At 38.4% G+C, this 22,865-nt stretch overlaps 1 protein-coding gene across 11 annotated transcripts; it reads right to left on the bottom strand.

Annotated features, from left to right (window-relative positions):
* Positions 1-630: 630 nt before the first annotated feature.
* Positions 631-22,859, bottom strand: CEP44 (centrosomal protein 44). 11 transcript variants are annotated; one of them, XM_057503492.1, is made up of 14 exons: positions 22,667-22,859; positions 20,198-21,239; positions 18,138-18,205; positions 16,407-16,526; positions 15,378-15,514; positions 12,648-12,795; positions 11,360-11,506; positions 10,863-10,985; positions 8,583-8,753; positions 7,417-7,623; positions 6,666-6,741; positions 1,867-1,988; positions 1,577-1,614; positions 631-847 (listed from the first exon to the last, which is right to left on the bottom strand). In XM_057503492.1, the coding sequence occupies exons 5-14, from the start codon at positions 15,464-15,466 to the stop codon at positions 805-807; spliced, it is 1,164 nt and encodes a 387-aa protein (XP_057359475.1). In that variant the 5' UTR covers positions 15,467-15,514; positions 16,407-16,526; positions 18,138-18,205; positions 20,198-21,239; positions 22,667-22,859; the 3' UTR covers positions 631-804. The 11 variants fall into 11 exon arrangements, with proteins under 11 accessions (XP_057359475.1, XP_057359538.1, XP_036745064.2 ...); XM_057503555.1 differs by lacking the exon at positions 16,407-16,526; XM_036889169.2 differs by lacking the exons at positions 16,407-16,526; positions 18,138-18,205 and having other exon boundaries at positions 20,198-20,229; positions 21,141-21,239.
* Positions 22,860-22,865: the final 6 nt, after the last annotated feature.

Here is a 22,865-nt window from a genome sequence, read left to right as displayed (position 1 = left end):
TTATACATAAAATTAAAAGGAGATAATTTATCTAGGAATTTAAAGTGAATTTCATTTTTCCCTTGATTTAACTTCATCTAAGTCTTTCTCTTTCTCCAGAAAAATATAGTCACTTAAAAAAAACTTCCCTGTGTATCTTGTCATACTGGACAGCCACCACTGGCGACTGTGCTGCAGGTCCTAAAACGTGTTACAGACAGAGCGCCGACGCTCACATGGTCTTCCCAGGGCATGTTCCCACCTGCCTCCAAACACAACAGAATAATCACACCCTCACTTTCTCAATCCTAACTGAAAATGTGCTGCTAAGTTTGACTAAGCATGAAACTGTACTTTTGTTTCACTGAATTTGCAACAATCATTTTCAACTTTTCATTACAACATATCCGTCAGTACAGATGGCAACACGGTACGTATGAGAGCCCCCTGGGAACGACACGCCAGTCCCAGCTGGACTGTTTGCAGCAGGATGTAAATTATGGTCCTCAAGCCTGTTCTTTAAAAAACTTATTACTTAGCACACTGCCAACAACCGTCAACACAAAAATACAGTGCTGTAATGACCAAGCTCTGGGAGATGCACGGGCACATGACGTTTCCTGAATAACGCAGAGTAAAGCAGCAGCATCATAGAGCAAAATTACTTATTTATTCAATATTGAATGAAAAAAGCTCAGATACCAAGTAGAATTCATATTCTTACTAAAAAATGTTGCAGCATATTAAAATTTGTAGAGAATTCTTAAAATATACAACATGGACAGTAGCCAAGTCCTAAAGAAGTTCACGCAGAAAATTCTGTAATTAGTGATTTGGACATTTCAGTAACTCTGCAGTTTCTTCAAACCTGAAATGTAATAAATAAGTAATTTATTAAGTAAACAATTCATAATAAGGCATCAGTTTAAGTTGCTGAAATTATGCTTTGAGCCTAAAATGAATTGTAATATCTTTCTTATCTGTGGCTATAGTTACTATTAATAAACTGAGTACACAACCAAATCAATGATGAGTCTAATTCTTGGAGCATAAGTTATCTCAGTTCTCAAATTTCAAAAAAGTATTGTAGTATTTTAAAGTAGTAGGTTGAAAAATGACCTCTTACAATTTCATTTCATATTTCCTTTCAACTATTCTTCAATCACATAATTTCATATTTGTATTAGATAAAAGTATCACTTCTTGTATCAATAACTTTCTGAAAAAGACTAGCAATATTTTAATAATACTTAAAATGTCTCAACTATCCATCTACATTTAATATTTTGATATGCCAGTTATCAAAAATAGGCAATACTTTTAACTATCAACCAAAAATATTTTTCTGTACTCTTTAATCTGCTATTAATTCCATTAACATTGTTTTATATCACTTGTTGGAAACCAAAACCATGACTCGTCTCACAAACACAGAACTGAAGGTGGATTTATTATCCACTGGAGTCCTGAAGGAAATGCCACACCTGACTGAGGGGCCTTCAAGGTCTGAAACACACACGCGTGTTCTATGCATACTGTGATCCGATCCAATTCCCTCGAGAGAAAGGAATTTCTGTTGCCCCTTTCTGTTACTTACATTTTTTTCATCCTTTCAATTTTCTGGATTGTTGTTTCCTTTAATTTAAAAAGCAACAAATTTAGGCGATTTCTCAAAGTAAACCATCATCAAAGATGGATCGTGAACATGTAATACAGTTGAAAACATTGCATTAAGTAATATGCACTTATCACAAAGAATTTCTATGAGAGACTGAAACTTAGTTTCACTGTTTTCCTGGCCAATGGCACGTTCGACTAAATCCAATGCTTGCTTTTCTCTGACCCTCGCAGCATTGAAATCGTCTGAGCAATTGCCAAGTTTCTTACCTCTGAAATTCCTTTCAAACCAGAGTAATTAACAACCGAATTTTGGGGAGCTGAATCTGGTGACACTGCACTGCAGCCAGAGGGCAGAGGAATACTTGGTTGCCCCTCCTCTTTGTTTCTATCTGTGGGGAAATTAATTTTTAGGTTATCTTTTATTTTCACAGTGGGGTCAAATACCTAAAAATTTTATGTAGAGATGGAAGAAAAACAAGCCTTATTTTATAATGTAAAATGGCTATTGGTATAGCTCCAGATGAGTTTTTCATGTCCCTTTAAGATAACGACCTACATATGGTGATAAAGATGTTAACAACTGGCCAATAAAAATTATAAAAGGTACTATTTATCATGATAGCAATCAACTGAGTAAATATGCAAGTTCATAACCAATGTTTAAATATAAGCTACTGACTTTTTTTTTCATTTTTCTTCAAATGGTGGCAACTATTTCTGAACCTGACCAAATATACTTTTTGAAAATCAAGAAATACTCTATTCTGAGTTAATGTGTGGAAAAAATAATGCTCAAAATTCATTCAGAGATTTCCTTTTTTAAAGACTTGAACAACCTTACATTTTCAGCATCCTGATGTCACACATTCAGTGAAATGATGGCAAATCTTTTCTACAACTGAACCAATTACAGAACATCACAGATAAGACATGCTCTGTTAAATCAATCCCATAAACCCTATGTTTTAGTCACGGTATATCTGGCTGGAAAAACAAGGCAAGAAAGAAAAAATGACACACCCATTTAAGCTGGTTTACATCAAGACAGTTTTATTGTAAGCCCACACAGACAACTTCAGTCAGGGAACAAAGCAGTACCACGTAAGGACTGAAACAACTAGGAGGACCTTTGCTTCCATCTCTCAGAGAGCGACGGCCTCCTGTGGGTACTTGGGTTGCCGGTTCGCCCCATTCCTCGGCTCACTCCCCAGCACGAATTCGGACAGAAGCTTAACATCATCTGACAGACTGGTCCTAATTCTAAATTTTCAAGGGAGCAAAAATTTGTCTCAACACCTTTTGGACTGGGATTCCTGGATTTAGAGATTGGTCCAATAAGCTGAGCTCAGGGGCCAAGATCAGATGGCACACCTTTGAAGACCAGCCACACCCAGATTGGTCAGCATGGGCTACAGACAATAGGTAGTTTCAAGGAACAATTTGAAACGAGGTAGGAACTATATCCACTATCCCCTAATCTTGGATTATTTTCTGCAGATAAGAGATGGGAGTCTGCTAAAGGTACTGAACATTTTCAAATGCTATTCAGAAATAGGGAGTTTAGGGTCCTAGTATGGGAAAGGAGGACTGGGAAGACCAACAATGGATGGTGAAGGAACAGTTCTCTCTGCCCTGCTTTCTGGGGCCCAGACGTCAAGGGACATATGTGTGTGTGTGTGCATATATATGGCCTTGAAGGTATGCCCTATGGCGTAGGAGAAAACTGGCATTAAGCAGGCTGGGGGATATACGGGGTATTGCACAGATCAGAGTGGGGCAAACAGAACACCAGCCAGATCAGTTAAGTGCATGTTCTCTTCTCTGACAGTGCTTCTTACTGCACTGCTGGACCTTTGGTCAATCTTCCTTATTTAAACACAGTGGTGTCTTAGCTGTGGTCTGGGAGGCTGAGGAAAGAATGGGTGATTAAGTTCAAGCTGAAAAGGAAAAGGGAGATCAGGGGTCCCTGCAGCCTTGTGGCGTTTCAGAGGCAACTGCTGATAGATCCCTTTGAAGGAGGGGTCTCTAAGGACGAAGACATGAGGCTGTCTAGCCAACTCCCCACCATGTGACTTGATCATTCATGACCAGCTTTCGAGAATTATGACCTTACTTCACTGAGAACCAGTCAGGTGCTTTGCCACCTAATTATACTGTATCCCCTGCTTTTCAAATGCATGCATCATGTCACTTTGCTTTTATGAAAGGTCTACATTAGTACCTGTCTTTGCTAACCAAAAGAAATCTGAAGAGAATTTTCACTTCTACGGATAAAAGCAAAAAGCAATAGTGTTCAATATCTGTTTTGCAGTGGGCCTTACAGAGATCGCGTGCACCCCGAGAGGCCACACCCAGTGCCTACCCGGAACCGCACTCGGCCTCTCGGCATCGGGCTGCCAGAGCTCTGAACTGTGTCTGGGGGCATCTGTGCTTTATCCCTTATTTATTTTGTGCATCCATTGGAAAGGTGTGCCCTAAGGTATCAGAAAAGCCTAAGATTGGTTCTTTATTGAGCCTGGGAATGCTAAAAAATCTTTCCATATACATTAATGGTAAGTGCTTGTTCATTTTATGCCACTTGGCTTACGAAATGTTTCATCAGAACACTATTTCCGGATAGCGGGTGCAAACCTGTCATTTGTACAACAGAGCTTCCAGATCAAGGTCCAACTATACATCCAAGTGCCTTCTGCATATTTTGTGTTAAGTATGTTATACAAATTTAATATTCAAATGTGAACTCATCATCTTTTCCCAAACTTTCTCCTCCTTCTGAATTCTGTTTCACTAAGAGCAGCAACTATCTACGCAACCATGCACGTCAAACTCAGTGTTGCCCTGACGTCTTCACTCTTTCATCACCTCCACTTTCATCAGCAGGGCCGATCAATTTTAACACCTAAATATTCCCCATATAAATGACCTCCTCTTCATCTCATTGTTACTGCCTTGGTAGACGCCTTCACTCTTGTTCTGAGATACTGTCCTTCCCTGTGTTACTTTCCTCTAACCAATCACTATTCTGCTTTCATGATGACCTTTCTCAAACACAAATCTGATCATACCAGCTTTGCTAAAAATCTATGACCTCACACAAACTCCAGGATTTGGCCTTTGTGCTCATTTGCTACAATCTCCTTCATGCGCCCAAATGTAGGAACTAGTCACACTGGAACCACACACTCTTGTGGCACCACAACTTTACAAATAATTTTTCTTCTGTGGGGACAAAGGCATAGAACAAAACACAGCCCTGAAAGTCTAGTAATGAACAACCAGGTCACTGTATTGTATCCCTACTGAACATAATTTCACAGAAAATCAACACCATTATGAAGTCACTTCATTACTTGATGAAACTGAAGGAAATGAGAGCGATCGTACGTCCGGCGCAGACAACCACTCACAGGCCTAGCTACAGCCTCTCCCCACAGACCCGAGCGAGTCTTTTCTGCTGACAGTTCCAGCTGTGTCACTTTTACCCCCAGTCATCAGGTTGCTCCCGCCTCCTGACAGCACCCAGACTGGGACTCTTGCTCCCGTGAGCCCCGTCGAAAATCGCCCAGCACAGCTTGATCCTCACAGGGAAAGCCTCTCCTGCCTCCTCCCTGACACACAGAGATGCCTTATCACTCCCCACAGAAACACTGTATTTCTGAAAAAGGGAAAACAAATCCAGCCCTTCCCAAAGACCATTCCCAATTTAACACGATCCGAAAACCATGTTTGTGAATTACCGCTCCCAACATCCAAATGAAATCAAACCTGCTTCCAAGAGGCATGCATATGTAAGGCATCCAGTGTAAGGTTTTATAAATGTGATTCTTCATGGATAGAGGTCAGATTATAAACTTATTGAGATCAGATATTCACTTTATTCATTATCTCTAATCCATTTCAGATAGAGGTCTACCTGCTCATCACTTTAAGTCCTAGCACAGTGGCTTGAATTTGGTTATGCGTTTACTAAACAGATAATTACATTATCTGTAATAATGTAATTAAAAAGGTAATAAGTCTGATGATACAAAATCAAACTTGGACAAGGCAATGTTTTGCAAATAGCAGGCACTCAATATTCTCTCAGTATAGTAAAACTTTGAGCTCTACTATACACAGACACTGGAGATAGAAGGTCAAAGGTATAGAACATGAGACAAAATTCTTTGATTTCAAGGATCGTCAGAGTTGGGCTTTGAATTTGTTGAATAAATAAGTGAATGCTGAATGGAAAAAAGTCAAAACTTTACCTAATCTGAAATTTGCAATCTATAATATATTTAGTACCTGAAACAGAGCCTCACGTAGTTACATATTTAATAGCCTAGTCACCGAAATTGTTCTCTGTGCGATGACATTGGCATGTGCACTAACTGCGTAGTAGTTAAGAGGAAACTTCAGCAGACAAGTTGCCTAGATTCAGACCTGCTCCATCTCTTCTGCAAATATGATTAAATTACAAACTTAAGACAAAATATAGACCTGTCTTTTCAAAAAGTGTAAGAATCAAAAAATAAATAAAAGCTATCCCTGAATGAGCCCAGAAATCTTATCCTTGCTGGTCAGTCATAAGGAAAATGTCAGCAGTCTAGTAAAAGTAAGTGACACGGACAGGCTTGTCCTAATTTTAGGTCCTTCTCACTTTACCATCATTAGTGAACTATTCAAATGCAAGTGAATTGCAACATTCTACAGGTTACTGACAAATGGATTTTCTTCTCTTACAAATTATTTACTTATGTGAAGGCTGCCATTTAAGTTTAAACTAGAAACTTTGGAGATCTATTTTTAATAATCTAGAGCACTTAGCAATTAAGAGTTAAATAGCTAAAAGTTTGCAATTTTATACACTGGAGTTCACTGAATCCCTATGTCACGGAACATGCAAGCTGGCCTCTTTTGCAATTCTCAGGTTCAGTAGTCTGTAAGCCCAATATTTTCTTTGTTCCTAAGAGCTCTGTGGTTTCCAAAACAATGAAGCTTGGGAATATTAAAATCACCAGATACCTATAAAAATCATTTTTCTGAAAACTCCTTGCCGTACCATCAATACTGTAAGAACTTACCAAGATTCAGAATATCCATGTCAGTACTAGGAGCACAGTCTTCATTCACTTCACTAAACTCTTTGTATGCACCACTCTGGAATAACATGTTCAGTAATTAGAATGAAATGAAAAGGAAAATGTTCATTTTATATTCTTACTAAGCATAAAATATAAAGATGACATGATAAATGTTCAAATGTTTTTATTTTACTTATAAAGCAATACACAAATATTCACATGTGTAAGAAATTATCTTTTAAGCATGGAAGCAGATAGTAAACTTCTTAAATCTACTAACTTTACTTTCTAGGAAGAAAAGATGGACTAGGACCAGGAATTGGAATCCTGAGTGAATCAAGAAGCTGATAAGATAAGACAGTGGCAAATTTGGTAACTGCTTCCATAAAATTTACAGTTTGATGAAGTAAATGAGTGAGAAGCTACAATTTTAGTTTTTCCTGCCCTGCCAACTTCTCTTCACCTGGTAAAAACAGACTATTTGTACTATTAAAGGATATTAAATAATTACCTCAAGTATTAACAGCTCTAGAAGCTGAACTTACAGGTCTGTCACATTATTTGGAAGAGAAAAACTACAGCCTCAATAATAGCAACAAATCCTGCTGCGCCTAATCTGGGCTTCTCTCTGACCACTTCCCTGTGACCTAATGTTCTCTTATTTAGTTTTTCTAGAAGAATACACACATAACAATGAGTAGAAACTTTATCATATCTGAGATATCCTGTAAACATTACGGAAAGAAAATACCTTTTTAGACAAAAGCATTTCTGTTTCAAGAAGAGTGACACGACTTAGAAGATTACTCCAGCTTTTTTCATTTACCAGTATTTTTCCTTTCACTTTTTCTTCCAAAGAGTCTAATCTACTCTCTATCCAAGTCAGTTTTTTAAGCTTTTCCTGGCAGTCAGCAAGCCGAGTCTGCAGTACAGTAATCTCAGGATGAACTTTTATGCCCTATAATGGTTAGAAAGATTAAAAATAGTATTACACAAACGGGAATTCCCTTAAACATCAATGTGTTCCCATTTCCTTTATGTTGTGTCCACAGTTAGAAAAGGCAGAACTGCATGAGCGCTAAGAGTGCCGTCTGGAGGCGGGCGGCCTGGACATCACGCTTGCCCGCCCGAGAGGTATGACCCCCGTATCTCAATTTCCTCATCTAAGAAGAGAACAGCGGCACTTACTTCAATGGTTCTAGTGAGGATTAAATGAATTAATTGCATGAAGCTCTCAGAACCAAACGGGGTAGCACAATAAAACTGGCGCTCACTAGCCTCTTGTAATACTTAGCACAAGGCTAAGAGGAAATGACTGGGAAATGATAATGCACTGAAACTGTTCAGTTTTCTATAAACAGGAAATAAGCCTAATGGCCATTTGGTAGTTTTTATAAATGCCAACTGTATGTTGAGATGTACAAAAGTCACAAGACATAGAAGAAAGATAGAAAGAACAGTTTCAGCAATAGCGGTGGAGACTGGACACTCTAACAGAGACTGTGCCAATAAAGTAATAGAAATATACTGAGACAGAGAGAGAGAGAGGACAGCAAGGGCCCAGAAAGGGAAATGAGGGGCCGTGGCACACCACTGTCCCACTTGCGGACACAGGGAACCAGCGACACGGGCCCTCACCGCACAGAGCAGTACTCCTCCCTCCCTCACGAGATGAGAAGTTCCCAGGCCACCTCTGCGTCACCCAGAACACCCAGGCCAGCGCCCTAAGCATGAGCAGTGAGGAGTACCTGTTGAATCACAATCAGTAAGACTTGTGGATTCGTAAGCAATGGTCACAAAGCTAATGCACCATGATTAATAATCCCAAAGGCTAGAGACATCCCAAAGCTGAAAGGCTGGAGTCATCGTGTACACAGGTGGGAAATACTGACATCTTTTAGAGCCTGAAATTCTTACCTGTTGCTCAGACTTGATTTCAACTTCCTTTCCTTCAGGAATCCTTATTTCAGTTGCCTGTACATCACACACGTCAAATGCTTCATTAACATCTGTATCTGCAGTTCGTGCATCTTCAGGAATTTCAACACCATCTTCGTCATAGAGGTGACGGATCACCAGAGCTTTCTTCTGCAGAGACAGAAAAATGGCAGCTGCTTCAGTGTTTTCCTTACACAGTTACTTTAAATATATGCATGGTAACTGCAAAAGAAACATCCTAGCTTCCCTTCAAGATTTACAAAAGTTTAAATTACAACATATAACATATATATCAAGTGTTATGAATTAAACTATTAGCATTGTGTGTGATGATGAAATGTGGTTACGATTTTTTAAAGCCATTCTTAAATAGAAAAATATTCAACTATGCAGTCCAATGATGTCTGGGATTTATTTCGAATTGTGTTAGATTTGTGGGGCAAGATGCTGGGAAAAGTAGTTATAATAAATATGAAACAAGGTTAGTTAAGAGTTGATAAATTCCTGAATCTGGGAATGGATACTTTCATATACATTTGAAATGTTCCGTAACAAAAAGTTATGTTTAAAAGGTTATCACATAATTCACATATATAAATAATCAAGAACTGGCTCTCTGAGTAGGACTCATTACAATATTTCCATTGAACAAACCAGAAAGTATCAGACTTTCAGCTAATAACTCAAACTTAATAATGACAAAGCATCAGGTCAAACCCACTGATGAAGGAGTCTTCTACCCACTTCCTTCCCTAGAGGCAGGTGCACGCGCACGGTAAAGCCCTACGGCACGGGACACGCAGCCACAGAGCCGTCCACAGAAGGCGCTGGGAGAAGGGACGATTAGCTCTGACACTGACTCAACTTTTGCCCCTACACAAAGGAACGTAGTCACTGACTCCAACTTTTCTAAGTCAGAGTATTTTCAGTATTTTCCGATTTTGATTATTAGATTTGATGTAGTTGATTAAATTTTGATGGATAACTAAACTTTTAAGAAAATTAAAAGCAAGTCTAATGTCTTGAAATTTTGCATCTTCCTTTCTTAGGACAATTTGGATTACTCCTCAGCCCCAATACTGGAATGGAAGATTGAAAAATACATCATCATACCAATTCATGTTCAGTAAGTGCTTAGTGTGCCTAATTCTGAACTAAGAACAAAGAAGGTAAAAAGAACCAGTACAGGAAAACCCATGTTTATATAAATTCTAGCTGGGGAAGGATATAAGATATAAATCACTTAACAGAAAACCATACTGACAATAGTGAGATGATTTAGTGATTCATGTGGACAAGAACTATGACCATCTATTCAGAAACCATCTTTTCTTATTCCTTTATTACCTGGAGCAAAACATATATTTTTTAAAAGTTATTAACATAAGAACTTTTTTTCCTTATAATAAAATGTCACTATTTTATATAAATACACAAATATATAAATATCCTTTTAATAGACTGTTAAATTATGAACTGGGGAAAAATAACTTTCTAGATTTTACTTCAGCCAGAAACCATTCACATCCTTTATCTAATTATACATTGATTATTCATCTGGTCTAACCTGCAAACTCAAAACTCTGGTTTCCCCCAGATGGAAGACAGGTGAAAGTATGTTTATCATTATGAAATAATATTTGGCTTTAATTTCTCTTGGAGATAGGTTTCCTACCTCTACGTGCAATGGACTCATTCAGCCTCTGCTGCCAAAGCAGATGAGGACAGGGAAGATAACGATCAACAAAGAAAATGTTCAAAACACTAACTGAAAACCATATTACAGACTGTGAGACTATCAATCTGTATAATGAACATTTGTGGTATAGAAATATGAATGTACGTAAATGAATCACCATAACCTGTCACTATAACTAATGGCGGGCTCTTTAGTTTCCATGTTTCAGGCAGACTAGATAAACAACTGAGAGTAAATGTTCAGGACCATGTAATGTTACCTTCCTAAGTCATCGTTATTTTATCTGGGAAATGAGGCAGAATTAGGAATTAGAAGTATAAAGAGAAAGCTTGCTCAATTTACATTTGTATCCTCTTCTTATTACATTTGTATCCTCTTCTTAAAACTTTAGGAATGTCCCACAGGTAACATACGGTATGCATTGTTAAAAATCTTTATACTGTAATATCTGACTAGAATGTTTTAACAGGGGCTGGTCAGAAAAGTGAACCTTGTACACTGCATCGATTAGGCAGATAATTCTTCACACTATATGACACGTTTTCTTCGCATTTTCCTACCTTCCCTGAAGTCATAAACCTGCCACCAATGTCAATGCCAACAGTTTCCGTAGATGTCTTCTCACTGCTTGAAGAAGCTTCTGACCTACCAGAACTGATTTTCTTTCTATGCTGTGATGGAGCCTAAAAAAAGGGAAGTGTCATAATAAATTCTGTGTGAAAGCATGATGTATATTTAAATCCTAGTATCATTTAAATATTAAAATATGGAATATGACTGCCAAATACTGAGAGTCTAAATGAGAATACACATCTTTTGAAAACTAAGAAGTGATGAAAATGTATTGTTTGAACTGTTAGTTTAGGCCTAGTAGCTCCAAATCACAAATGTGTAAAAACAAGTGACTAGTATTTAAACCAAGTATTACAAGGTTATCCAAATCTGTGATTAATGCATTACTGTATTATGTATTAATTTGCATTAGTTAAGGTATTGATTTTATACTTTAACACACCGAGTCACTTAACATAAGCTAAAATCTATTAATAATAATTACCTTCTCAAGAGTATTTAACTCCTTGTGCTTTTTCATCACACAATTCAAAATATCACAAATGATTTGGATTTTCCATTCTGCAAACCCACACTGGAGAAACTGCTTTTTTGTCAAGATTGGTTTATAATTAAATCGATCACGAAGAAGCTGTAAAGAAGGAATAGATCGATGTAGTGGTTGTGAGCAATTTCTTTCAATAATATATAATGATAAATGGCCGCCTGGTCAGGAACATAATGCTATCTTGAAAAAAGGAGGATCGAGCCATTAAATGAAGTGCGCTCAGGAGATCTGTGGGGGTGGGGTGGCTGGAGATCAGGTGAGAGAGGCGCCCGGGGAAGAGAACAGGCAGCTAGGAATGTACTCAAAATAGGCGGCTGTCCAGAGAGATGGAAAAATACAGCCAATGATCAAAAAGTTCAAACAGCCTCACAGCTACTTGAAAAATACCTTAGCTTACTATAGAGGCCACACCAGCTGTCAGAGGACCACGGTTCTTATTTGTTTATAATTCTTCTACTCCATGCTGTTTTAGACAATTCAGTGGGCCTCTGAGTTTCAATTTTTCAGTTATAGGATGAGACAAACAGATGACACCAATAATTCCTAAACCTCCCCTGTGGAACCCTAGGATTTCTTCAAAGTACCTCTTAGGGTTCCACAGAAGCTTCCCAAGTAAACTATTATGAATTCTAAGACTCTACATATAAAATTTCCCATTTCATCAAATGCAACTCTACTTCAAAAAGGTTTTGCTATTTAAAGAAGTTGAAGAAAACCACAGCATTTGGGCAAAAATTAATGATACTAAGTAGGGTTTTTTTTTTAAAATCAAATATGAGATTAAGTTCGAAATGCATACAGAAAACATGCAGATACTATGGTAAATAGAAGACATGATCTTAGATCTCAAGGAACAAAATCTCAAAGTTGTTGTTTCTTCTTATAAACAATGGAATTAACTCATCATTCCATGAACCACAAACTTTACTCAATAAAATCACATTTCTAGCTTTTGCCAGTATACCAAAGTTTACCAAAATTTGACATAAAAAGGGCAAATGATAATCAATGACATGTTTACTAGTTGTCCTATTTATTTGAGTATGAAACACACAGCAAACTTGAATTAAATGTTGACTAAAATAGGGACTACATTTAAATGAGATAAATCTATATGAAAATATCCTGCAACTGTGTGCTACATATATTTAAGGAGTTATAAAAACATCAACCTTAAAAACATTCAATGATTTCTAAAATAGATGCTTCATAAACTCAAAAATACCTTATAGACAGTATCCACAAAGCGCAAGTCGTTCTTTGCCACGAGCTCTGTATTGGATTCCACCAGAAGCTCCGCTACGTAAGGTGAGTATGAGGTGAGGGAATAGCTGATGATGGGCAGACATGCTGCTGGATCCCCCTTCACCAAGCTGTTAGGAAAAAAGAAAAAGATTTTTAATGATCCTAAGTCCACAAAGTTGGATAATCATGGAAATATAAGGAGTGTCAGTCATTTATAACTTAACATTGAGGCCCCAGCAATCAGGTGACATGACCCCTACTCTAAGCCAGTCTGGCCAAATCACCCTGAGACACCACTGCTCATCTGCTGACTTCGGAGAGCTCTCTGCCCCGACAGCCCATCTGCCACCGGACTTACTGATTTCCCAGGCTTCACCTCACGATCTAGTCCGTTTGCTCCTACTGATAAAACAAGAGTATCACCGTCAGCACTCAAGCACCCTTTATGATGATGCAAACACGTGTTCTCTTACCACCTTTGCTCTATCCCCCAGCCTGCAAGGGCAGAACCTTACGGCTTCCGAGCTGAAGAAGGGCAAATGAGGCTGGAAAAGTGATGCTGATCTGCTTACTCTCCTCCACTTACACCAGGCTCATGTGGAATCTGCACCTTATGTGGCTAGTCCTCCAGTCTAGAAAGGTACCCCACTGTTCTTGACTGTTATTCATTCCTTATGAACCATTCCTCAAATCTCAAGCCTTCCACGAAGCCATCCTCCACCTTCTGACCCACGTGATCTCCCCGAGGGGCTCGGCACAGTCAGTATCCGATGCCTCGTGCTCTGTCTTGTACTCTAAGTATCTGCACGGATGCGTCTTTTCTTCCCAGTGGGAAGTGCCTTCACAGATTCTCCCACCACCAAGCACAGGAGGTATTTGTTCACTTAGCTGGTTATATTTGTTTAACTGAAGTAAAAATGCACTTATGTAAAACATTTGTTTTCCAGAAAATTCAAGACATATATAAACCTTCCAACCCCAGCTTTTTAATAAGGCAGAGAACAAGTACAGGATTGCACTGTTTTTCAGAACAAATAAATTGTTTCTCTTTTATCTTAATGGCTACAATAATATTTTACCCAACAAGAAAACTGCCTTGGCAATCTTGTCTATTAGAAGACAGTTCAAAAACAGGAAATGAAAAACATGTTTTGAGCAGCAAAATCTGCCCATTTTATGCAGACTGTGAATAGAATTTTGCTAGTTCTGCATTTAACACCACATGTTAAACAAGCTCAAATATCTTGGTCATTTAGTTTCCAAGGACTTTGGTTAGAAACAGCAAGAAAAACAGTTATCATTAACTGGCACACCAACACAAAAAAACAGCAGGTAGCAAGAAGAAATTGGAAACGGGAAAAAGTAGTATGAAGTAAAATGTGTGGGGGCAGATGTATGTGAGGGTGGGGGGCCACCTGTGGGAGCAGCCACCAAGCAGTGTGACCCGCCTCAGTGCTACAGAAGCATCTGAAAAGTCCTTGCTCTTAAGGGCACTTGAATCATCAGTAGAAACCAAATGTTCACGCACTGTACTCAGAAGACAGGAGAATAACTGGTGTATTTCAGAACTATTCCTATCTAAGTTGTCTTTTAGAATGTTGATGCTTCATGTGGTAAGAGAAAACTTGACCACTCAAACTGGCTAAGTCCCAGCACAACCAGACAGGAGAGATCCTCTGCTCTGTGTACTAAGGGAAGGCTGGTACACGCTATGGAGCCCCCGCTTCTCATGTAGCACTACACCTGTAGTAACGGCTGCTGGCACGAAGCCTTCTCCCGCCTCTCACCTCTCTATCCCTCGTCTGCGGTCGTCGTAGTGTAGAATGACAACGTCCATTCTTATACGTAAAGTGCATTAGGCCAGGATTCCACTTAGTAGCTGGTTCAACCAAGTTTCACTCTACAACTTGAATATATACATAATCTGGACTTGACCACTGACACCTACTCATTGAATAAATGTTTCATTAGCTCCTAACGTGTGCTAGGCAATCCTAGAGGCAGGGATACTGCAACGAGCAGAACAAAGTACCAGACTTCAGCTTACATTCGAGTGGGGAAAAGATTTCATCAATCGATAATCCCAGGTAAGAAGAAAATGAAGTATTAAAGGATAGAAGACAACAGGCCTACCAAATTAGACTGGCGTGAATATACAGGAAGTGTATGCTGCTATATGCTACAAAAGCAAGTTAATCACATTTGGAAAGTGGTAACTAAAGTGAAAGGTTCAAGGTGGGTCTGTTAAACGAATCAGTTTAATAGTAATCTTTTGAGTATGGTATAGGCTGTCATAAGAAATCTATTAACTACAACCTTCCAAATCAAAAGGAAATACCATCCAACTAAATGTGAGATGGCAGTAAATTATATAATTTAGTTATATAATCAGTGAATTAGTGAACTAGTTATATAATTTGTAAAATCTGTTTTATTCTATGTGTTTAAAAGTTGTAGAGACCATGTCTTATACTGATACATTGTGCTTCTACTTCTAAAAGGTGTTTTAAATGTTGAGTTGGCATTTTTCATTAATTCATACTCAGATACAAACTTTTAATTCTCTGCTTTCTAAAAATTGTAATCATTTCAAGGATAATTTTTAAATGACTCATAAAATGTGGGTTATTATTTAGATATTTCTCTCATTTCAAATAGTCTCTTAAATCATTACCAAAAAGAATATATGTAGGTTTGATGTAGACCTTACCCCACACAATCCACCTCGTTAGGATAATTTAGAGAGCGAAGCACTTGCTCTAGGTTCCGTAAGCTTCTTTTTAAGTCACCAGTTGCCATTATTTAACACTTACATTCAGCTTCAGCCTTTGAAATCTAATTTTTCACCTAAAAAAAAATCCATGAAACATTGGTTCAGTCTGCATATTTTTGAACTTTATTCTACGTTGTTCTCATCTCCTATAGGCAGTTGACCATACTCATCTTATCAGCTATTATCTCCTACTCATCTAGTATTATCTTGTATCTACCATATATTCCTAAATATAGAGTTCACTTTTCCCCCCAATATTTTCCTTGCAAAAAGTCTGTTTGCCTATGTTCATGTTCTCATTTTATATGTATCTTAATTTGTGTCACTCTCCCCAATATTGAGAACAACAAAGTACCATTTGAGAAGACACATCAACCTGAAATAATGTCCATAAATGACAATTACAGAGCCTTATAAAGGCTCCATAATAAAATCAGTAAAAACTGGAAACAAAGAAATTTAGCATAGATCTAGGCATTATTCCCAGGGCTCTGACCTCACATAGTTGCCAACCAGAAACTTTGTGTAAAAAATAAAAATAGATAAGTTAAAAAATGCAGGGTTCAGAAGGAAAAATATGGCAGATAAAATGCATGTTACCTACATTTCTTTTTTCTAGACAACACTAACATGAAAGTAATGAAAAACCCACATATACTCAAGAGGGCAAATTCCACAAGTCAGAGGAGGTACCAACAAAATGCGGGAAGGCGGAAAGCAGTAGATGAGTGACAACCAGCCCAGCAGAGCAGAGACAGGCTAATCGTGTTGCCTATTTAGAGGAAAACCAACAGCAGCAAGAGAGGTTCCTAAGTGAAGGGCCCAGGAGACTTGTGAAAAGCTGAGGGGTATGGCCAGGGGCTTGAAATAAGAATGATTACTTGAAAGCCCACATAAAGAGCTGCTAAACCCTAGATTTTTATTTCACTTCTCCCACCTACCCCCCGAGATACATAACTTGCTCACCTAGGCAACCACCTCCCTGCTTCCCTGGGATCAGCGAAGAGTTTTTAGACAATATCAGAGCACAGTCCGTGAATTACAAAAGTTATAAATTGTACGCCATTAAAATTAAGAACTTCTGTTCTATAAGAGACAATATTAAGAGAGTGAAAAGACAGGCCACAGACTGGGAGAGAATTTTTACAAAACATACTTAATAAAAGTTTGTTTCTAAAATATAAAAGACCTTTTAGAGTGAAAAAACAAAGCGCCCAACTAAAAAAATGGGTAAAATATCTAGACATACATCTCACCAAAGAAAATACACAGATGGCAAATAAATACATAAGAAAAGATGCTCAACATATCATTAGGCAATGCAAATTAAAAAAGTGAAGTATCACTACACACCTATTTTCATGGCTAGAATCCAAAAAACTGACAATACCAAATATTTATGAGAATATGGAGCAACAGGAACTCTCATTATTGCTGGTAGGAAGGCACAGAGATTTTACAAGATAATTTGGCAGATTCTTATGAAGTTAAACATAGTCTTACCATACAATCAGCAATCGTGCTAACAGACATTCACTGAACTAATTTGAAAACGTATGTACATATAAGATCCTACATGTGAATGTTTACAGCAGTTCCAATCATAATCATGAAAAAGTGAAAACAACCAAGATGTCCATCAATAGGTGAATGCATGAAAAAAACTGTGGTATGACCATACAATGGAATATTATTCAGAAATAAGAAATGAGCTATAAAGCCATAAAACACATGGATGTACTTTAATAAAGTGTATTGGTAAGTAAAAGAAACTAGTCTGGAAAGGCTATATATTGTATGATTTCAATTATATGACACTTTAGAGAAGGCAAAACTAGAGGCAATAAAAACCTCAGATCAGTGGTTGCCAAGGATTAAGAGGGAGGGAGGAGAGCTGAATAGGTGAGTGCAGGGGAGTTTTTTAGAGAGGTGAAACTATTGATACTGTAATGGGAGATACATGACATTATGCATTTGTCAAAACCTAAAAAACTGTACAGCACAAAGAGTGACCCTTCATGTATGCAAATTAAAAAACCCATTTAGGAAGCTGGGATATCCCAGGAAGAAATACAGACTGTGATGAGAGTAACTCTGTTACCTATGTGTGAAACCCCCTCATAAAAAGGGGTAGGTGGAAAAGGGGCTGACGAAGTCACCTGAGACTAAAGGCAAAAATTAATTGCACATAAATATTGTTTCCCATGTACATTTGGGTTAATTCTAATACTTCCATACATCCATATGGGAAGTGGACAGGTAGGTAAATGGATGGCTCAACAGTAGGAGCCAGGTTTCTCACTGCTGCAGTGGGAAGTCACAGATGAGCAAGAGGAAACAGCTACTGTGGATCATAACTAACAGATTAGCATTAGACACATCAGTGCGAACTCACATTTAGTTTAATATAGTTTTATATTGTGGTATTTATAGATATGTGCACACAGACAGCTTAGTGTACACACACATACTTCCTCTCTCTGTCAGCTGAAGGTAATGAAAAGCAGTGGGCAGTCCAGTAGCACAGAGCACACCCTGCATCCAGATCTTGTGTCACACCATTCTCCAGTAAATGGAACCAATGGCTCCCTGAAGAAATGGTCAGTTCTAGCACTGGGGCAGAATACACAAGATGAGCCTGAAGCATTACGTAGTTCCAGAAAATGAGAAAATACACATAGAAAAAAACAAACGTACCCCTCACTGATGTCAAAAGAGTGCAGGGGCCAAATGAAACAGTTCCCAATGGTCAGAGCTGAAGCAATCTGAATGATACAATTAATAAAATTGTATTGGATTATAACCCAAAGTGCAAGACAAAACAAAAAGCCAATCAGTATAATTCAATACATCAACAAGGGAGGAAAACCTTATTATCATTTCAATATGTGCAGAACAGGCATTTGACAAAATTCAACATCCATTCATGATATAATTCTTAGGACACTAAGAATAGAAAGGAACTGCCTGCACTTGATAAAAGATATTTACAAAAATATGTTGAAAACATCATAATAAATGGTGGAATAGTGAAAGCTTTCTTCTTGAGACTGGGAATAAGGCAAATTTATTCACTTTCATCATTTCTATTCAACATTGTACAAGAGCTCATAGACAGTACAAAAATGCAAGAAAAAGAAAGATGAGAAAGGAAGAAATAAAAATGACATTATTTACAGATAACACAATTGTATATGACAAAAATCTAAAAGAAATATTAAGTGAATTTAGGAAAGTCACTGGACAGAAGGCCAATATACAAAAATCAAGTGTATTTCTCTGTATTCCCCAAATTATTGTTTTTAAAATTATGTATGTATAAATAATTCACTGTGGCCTCAATAAATATATAAACATGTGACCAAATCTACAAAAGATGTGTAAGACCTCCAAACAAAAACTATAAAACTTTATTGAAATGTATTAAAGAAGCCCTAAATAGAAGAGGTATACACCTTGTTCAAGGATTGAAAAAACTCAATAAATGGACCCACAGATGCAAGGTATTCCCTCTCCCCTCCAAAGAACATCCCTGCAGTTTTTTTTAGGTGGAAACTGACAAGCTCATTCTAAAATCTAGATAGAAATGCAACAGAAAAGGATAACAATCTCGAAGAAGATCAAAATTGGAGGACTTAACCTCTGAATATCAAGATTATAAAGTTAAATTCAGAACTAGTGAAAAAATACAAATGAGACAATGGAGCAGAACAGGGTCCAGAAAAAGACCATGCATATATTGACACTAGATTTATGACAAAGTTGATGCTGAGTAGCCCTGGAAAAAGGATGGCCTTTTTCAGTAAATAATACTGTATCAACTGAATATTCGGATAGAATAAATAAGTCTTGACCTCCTGATGTAAAGGGTACCTCACATCCTTCACAAAATTAATTTCAGGTTTGTTGAAGACCTAAATGTAAAATGTACAGTCACCAGGCTTTCTGGATATCACAGAGAATATTTTTTATGATCTTCAAGTAGAGAAAGACATCTCAAGATTGTCAAAATGAACTGTATTACAATAAGGAACTTCTGTTCACCAAAAGATACCCTTAAGACTGGAAAGATAAGCCATTGAGTAGAAGATGATGCTAGCATTATATATAACAAAAACATCCATATCTAGAATATGTAAAGAACTTCTTACAAAGTAATCAAAAAAGAAAGACAAATAAATAGAAAAAGGGAAAGAGACCTGAAGAGGAACCTTAGAAAAGAGTAAGCATGTGAAAAGATACTCAATGTCATTAGTCATTAGGAAATTATAAAATAAATCCAAAATGTGAGTCCATAGAACACCTGAAACTCACACAATGCTGTGAAAGAGTAAATCAATACAATTACTTCAGAAGACTTATTGGCAGTATCTACTAAAGCTGACATACATAAGGCCTGTGAAACAAGAATATGATGCCAAAGAATACACAATAACAGAATATGTATGTGTGTGTATATGCACCAAAAGATATGAACAATATCTAAGGTTTTAAAATAAGATGGTTCATTTTTAAAATCCCAAAGAAAATGCCATGGGATTTTATTTTTTAATGACTCATATGGGTAGGACTTTCATTACATTTTCAAAGGTTATTCCCGAAGGAGGTTCATAAAAAAGTGGATAGGTAAATAAATGGTTAAGATCCCTTGCTAGAAAGAGATAAAAGGCTTCTAAATTACAGAAAGCTCAATATCACATTTAAAAATATCTATTTGTACGTATCCATGGACACTTCAAGGAAAATAATAACAGTACCTTGAGAAATGAATCCTCTGGGAATGAAGCTCCTTTAAAATGAAGTCATTGACAGTAAAAACAAAACAAAACTCATAAATCAGGTGAAGTAGAGTCAGCATGATCTTTCCCGGCTCGTCAACATTCCAGAGTTGCCTGGGATACAAATCGTCTCCTCGCACACCTTCTCTGTATCTATACATAACTAGTAGTAATAAGTCTAGCAATTCGCAAAAATCCTAAGTTCGAAAAGCTTTCCTATTTTAAGCGCCTAGCCACCTAATTCTGTACCCTCTCCTCATCTTCAGGAACACAGTATCTCACTGTTCCAAGTTTCTTCTTGTTTATCAACATGGTAAGGCATGGGTCATTGAATATAATTTTATACATGCATGCATGGGATTTAGTATTTTTCAGTTCATCAATTTTTAGCTAAACATTTACATTTTTAAGCAGAATTTCAGGTACTGTCAAATGGTAGATAACTGGGAAAAAAAGGAAGTGATCCTGAAATCACATTATACAAAACACTAAGAAAGTAACCTTATTTAACATCCTTTTAGGATTACTAGGGGTTAGATGGACCTATGGAAGCAGTAAGAGAGAAGACCTCCCAAGACCAGCCCTTACCTTTCTGGGAAAGATGAAATGGGTATTAATCTGGTTATAACTGCAAAAAAATATTCTTAGATATGTCATTGACCAATATAGTTATGTCTGAGCTTGTTTTACGGCCCAAGTCCATTTATCTTAACATAATTCCTAGCACAGATTTCCCCCCCAAAATAGTCTATAACTTTAATGTAAATCGTCTCTCTTCCACAGACTTCCTTTAATCCTTCTAGATGTAAATTCCATCTTTCCACTACATGCAATTTGTTTTATTTAACACTTCATGGTATCTTTCCATCTTCCCACTCTCTGAAGTACAGGAACATTTATGAGTGTCTCCTATTGCTTCTACCTCTGATAATGGGATTTCTGACAACAAAGTATCTCCCTGGAATGCATCCTCTTCAGGACCAGCATAGTTTGAAGAGTAAGATACAAGCACAGCTTGGATCTGCAGGTGAAGGAGACAGGTGATAAAACAGAATAGAAAAAATAAAGGAATTTAGAAAACTGTATTACAGGAAAAAATTACAGCTACTGCTCTACATTTTTTCTAGAAAGGCTTTACTAAGTCTCTCATAAAATTGAAAAATACTAAAATTAAGACAGCAGAAGCAAATCAACGACTCATGCTCACTTTAACATAACTTTCAGAAATGAAAAATACCTTGTTACTTTTTTAAAAATTAAATGTTCACTTTACAAAGCTTATTAAAGGGAATTAAAAGAGGTATTTCTCAGCTTGCAGCACAGATTCAATCGCTAAGATCAATATGGCTTCCTATCTTCCTACAGGGTTCTCTCTACAAGTCAGATCTGCCCATCCGAATTTATTACGGGACACTTCCTGAAAACGGTATAGAGTACCATCTAATATATAAGATTTTTAATTTAGCTCAGTCTCACTGCTTTAGAGGTCATTAAGTGATGCCTCGGAACGGAATGCCACTGAACTCAAAGTGATTTGAGTTTAGAATAAAGCAATTACACTGACTGGAACGATTATGGTGAACGGCTGAAAGTTTGAATAGCTCCTAACGCTAGATGTTATCTAAAACTATTTATTAAAAATAAAACCGCGTAGAGATGAGGTTAAGTTCATGAAACTTCCCGCAAAAGTTACTAGGGAAATTCTGCGCTAGGAGGAAGGAAGAAAGGTCTAGGAAAGGGAAAACACAGAAAACTGTGGAGGAAACAAAGGGACTGCTGTGTTCACATACAAAACTGTTAAAAGGTTTGCGGATAATTTCAGAAAAACAGCCTAGGATAGCCATCATTGCAAAGGCCAAGACTGATTTTTCCATAGTGAGGAAAAAAGCAAGGGTCGTCTAGGAAGGTGGGGACATACTGAAACACCGGGAAAAAACACCGACAGCTACTTGGATCTTTTCCTCCCAGGCAGCTCCAAGCCCAGAGGATCCGGCGGGAGGAACAGTCCGTCTGCGAGTCCCCAGCCCTAAACTCCGACCCTGTCTCCAAGGAGGAGCGGCCACGATTCTTCCTACTTCGGTGGTGTCACAGGATAACTGGGTGTAGAAGCAGGGCCGACCGAGGCTCCCCTCGCTCCAGCCGATGTAAACACTAAAAGGGCAGATCTGGTCGGGGCTCCCGCGGGGCCGCCTGGCCGGCAGCGGAGCGACAAGCCCCGGCCCAGCGCAGCAGCGGCTCGGAAGGGCCCCGGCCGCCCAGCGCCACGGACGCCCCCGGAGCCCGCCTGCGGCACCCAGGCCCGGCGCCCGCCGCGTCGCCCGTTTGTGCTCGGAACGGCCGGTGCCAGCGCGCCGAGCCCCGCCGCCGGACCCCAGCGGCCCCCGCCCGCGCCCCGCGACTCCCCGCGGCAGATTCCGCACCACGTGCGTCCGGCCGGCGGAGACCCACCCCGCTGAGTGTCCGCTCCAAGGCCGGTCCCGGCCCAAGGCCGAGCGGTAGGCTGCCGAGGCCGGGGGATGCAGAGGGGCGCGGGCCGCAGACGGAGAAGCTGGGCGCCTCTGGCGAATCGTACACGCGGGGATAAAAATGCTTCCCCTTTAAGCTCCGAACCCGAACGTCACTTCCGGCAACAATAGGAAACGTCAAG

This window comes from Manis pentadactyla, chromosome 1, assembly GCF_030020395.1.
Source record: "Manis pentadactyla isolate mManPen7 chromosome 1, mManPen7.hap1, whole genome shotgun sequence".
In the NCBI taxonomy this organism is placed as follows: domain Eukaryota; kingdom Metazoa; phylum Chordata; class Mammalia; order Pholidota; family Manidae; genus Manis; species Manis pentadactyla.
This window is presented reverse-complemented; position numbering and strand designations above follow the sequence as displayed.

Coding starts and splice junctions, on each gene's coding strand:
- CEP44 (XM_036889172.2), bottom strand. CDS start 15,466: ATGGCAACTGGTGACTTAAAAAGAAGCTTACGGAACCTAGAGCAAGTG. Junction 8,754..10,862: donor GGTTTATGACTTCAGGGAAG/GTAGGAAAATGC, acceptor CTGTCTCTGCAG/AAGAAAGCTCTGGTGATCCG. Junction 6,742..7,416: donor AAATGCTTTTGTCTAAAAAG/GTATTTTCTTTC, acceptor ATGTTATTCCAG/AGTGGTGCATACAAAGAGTT.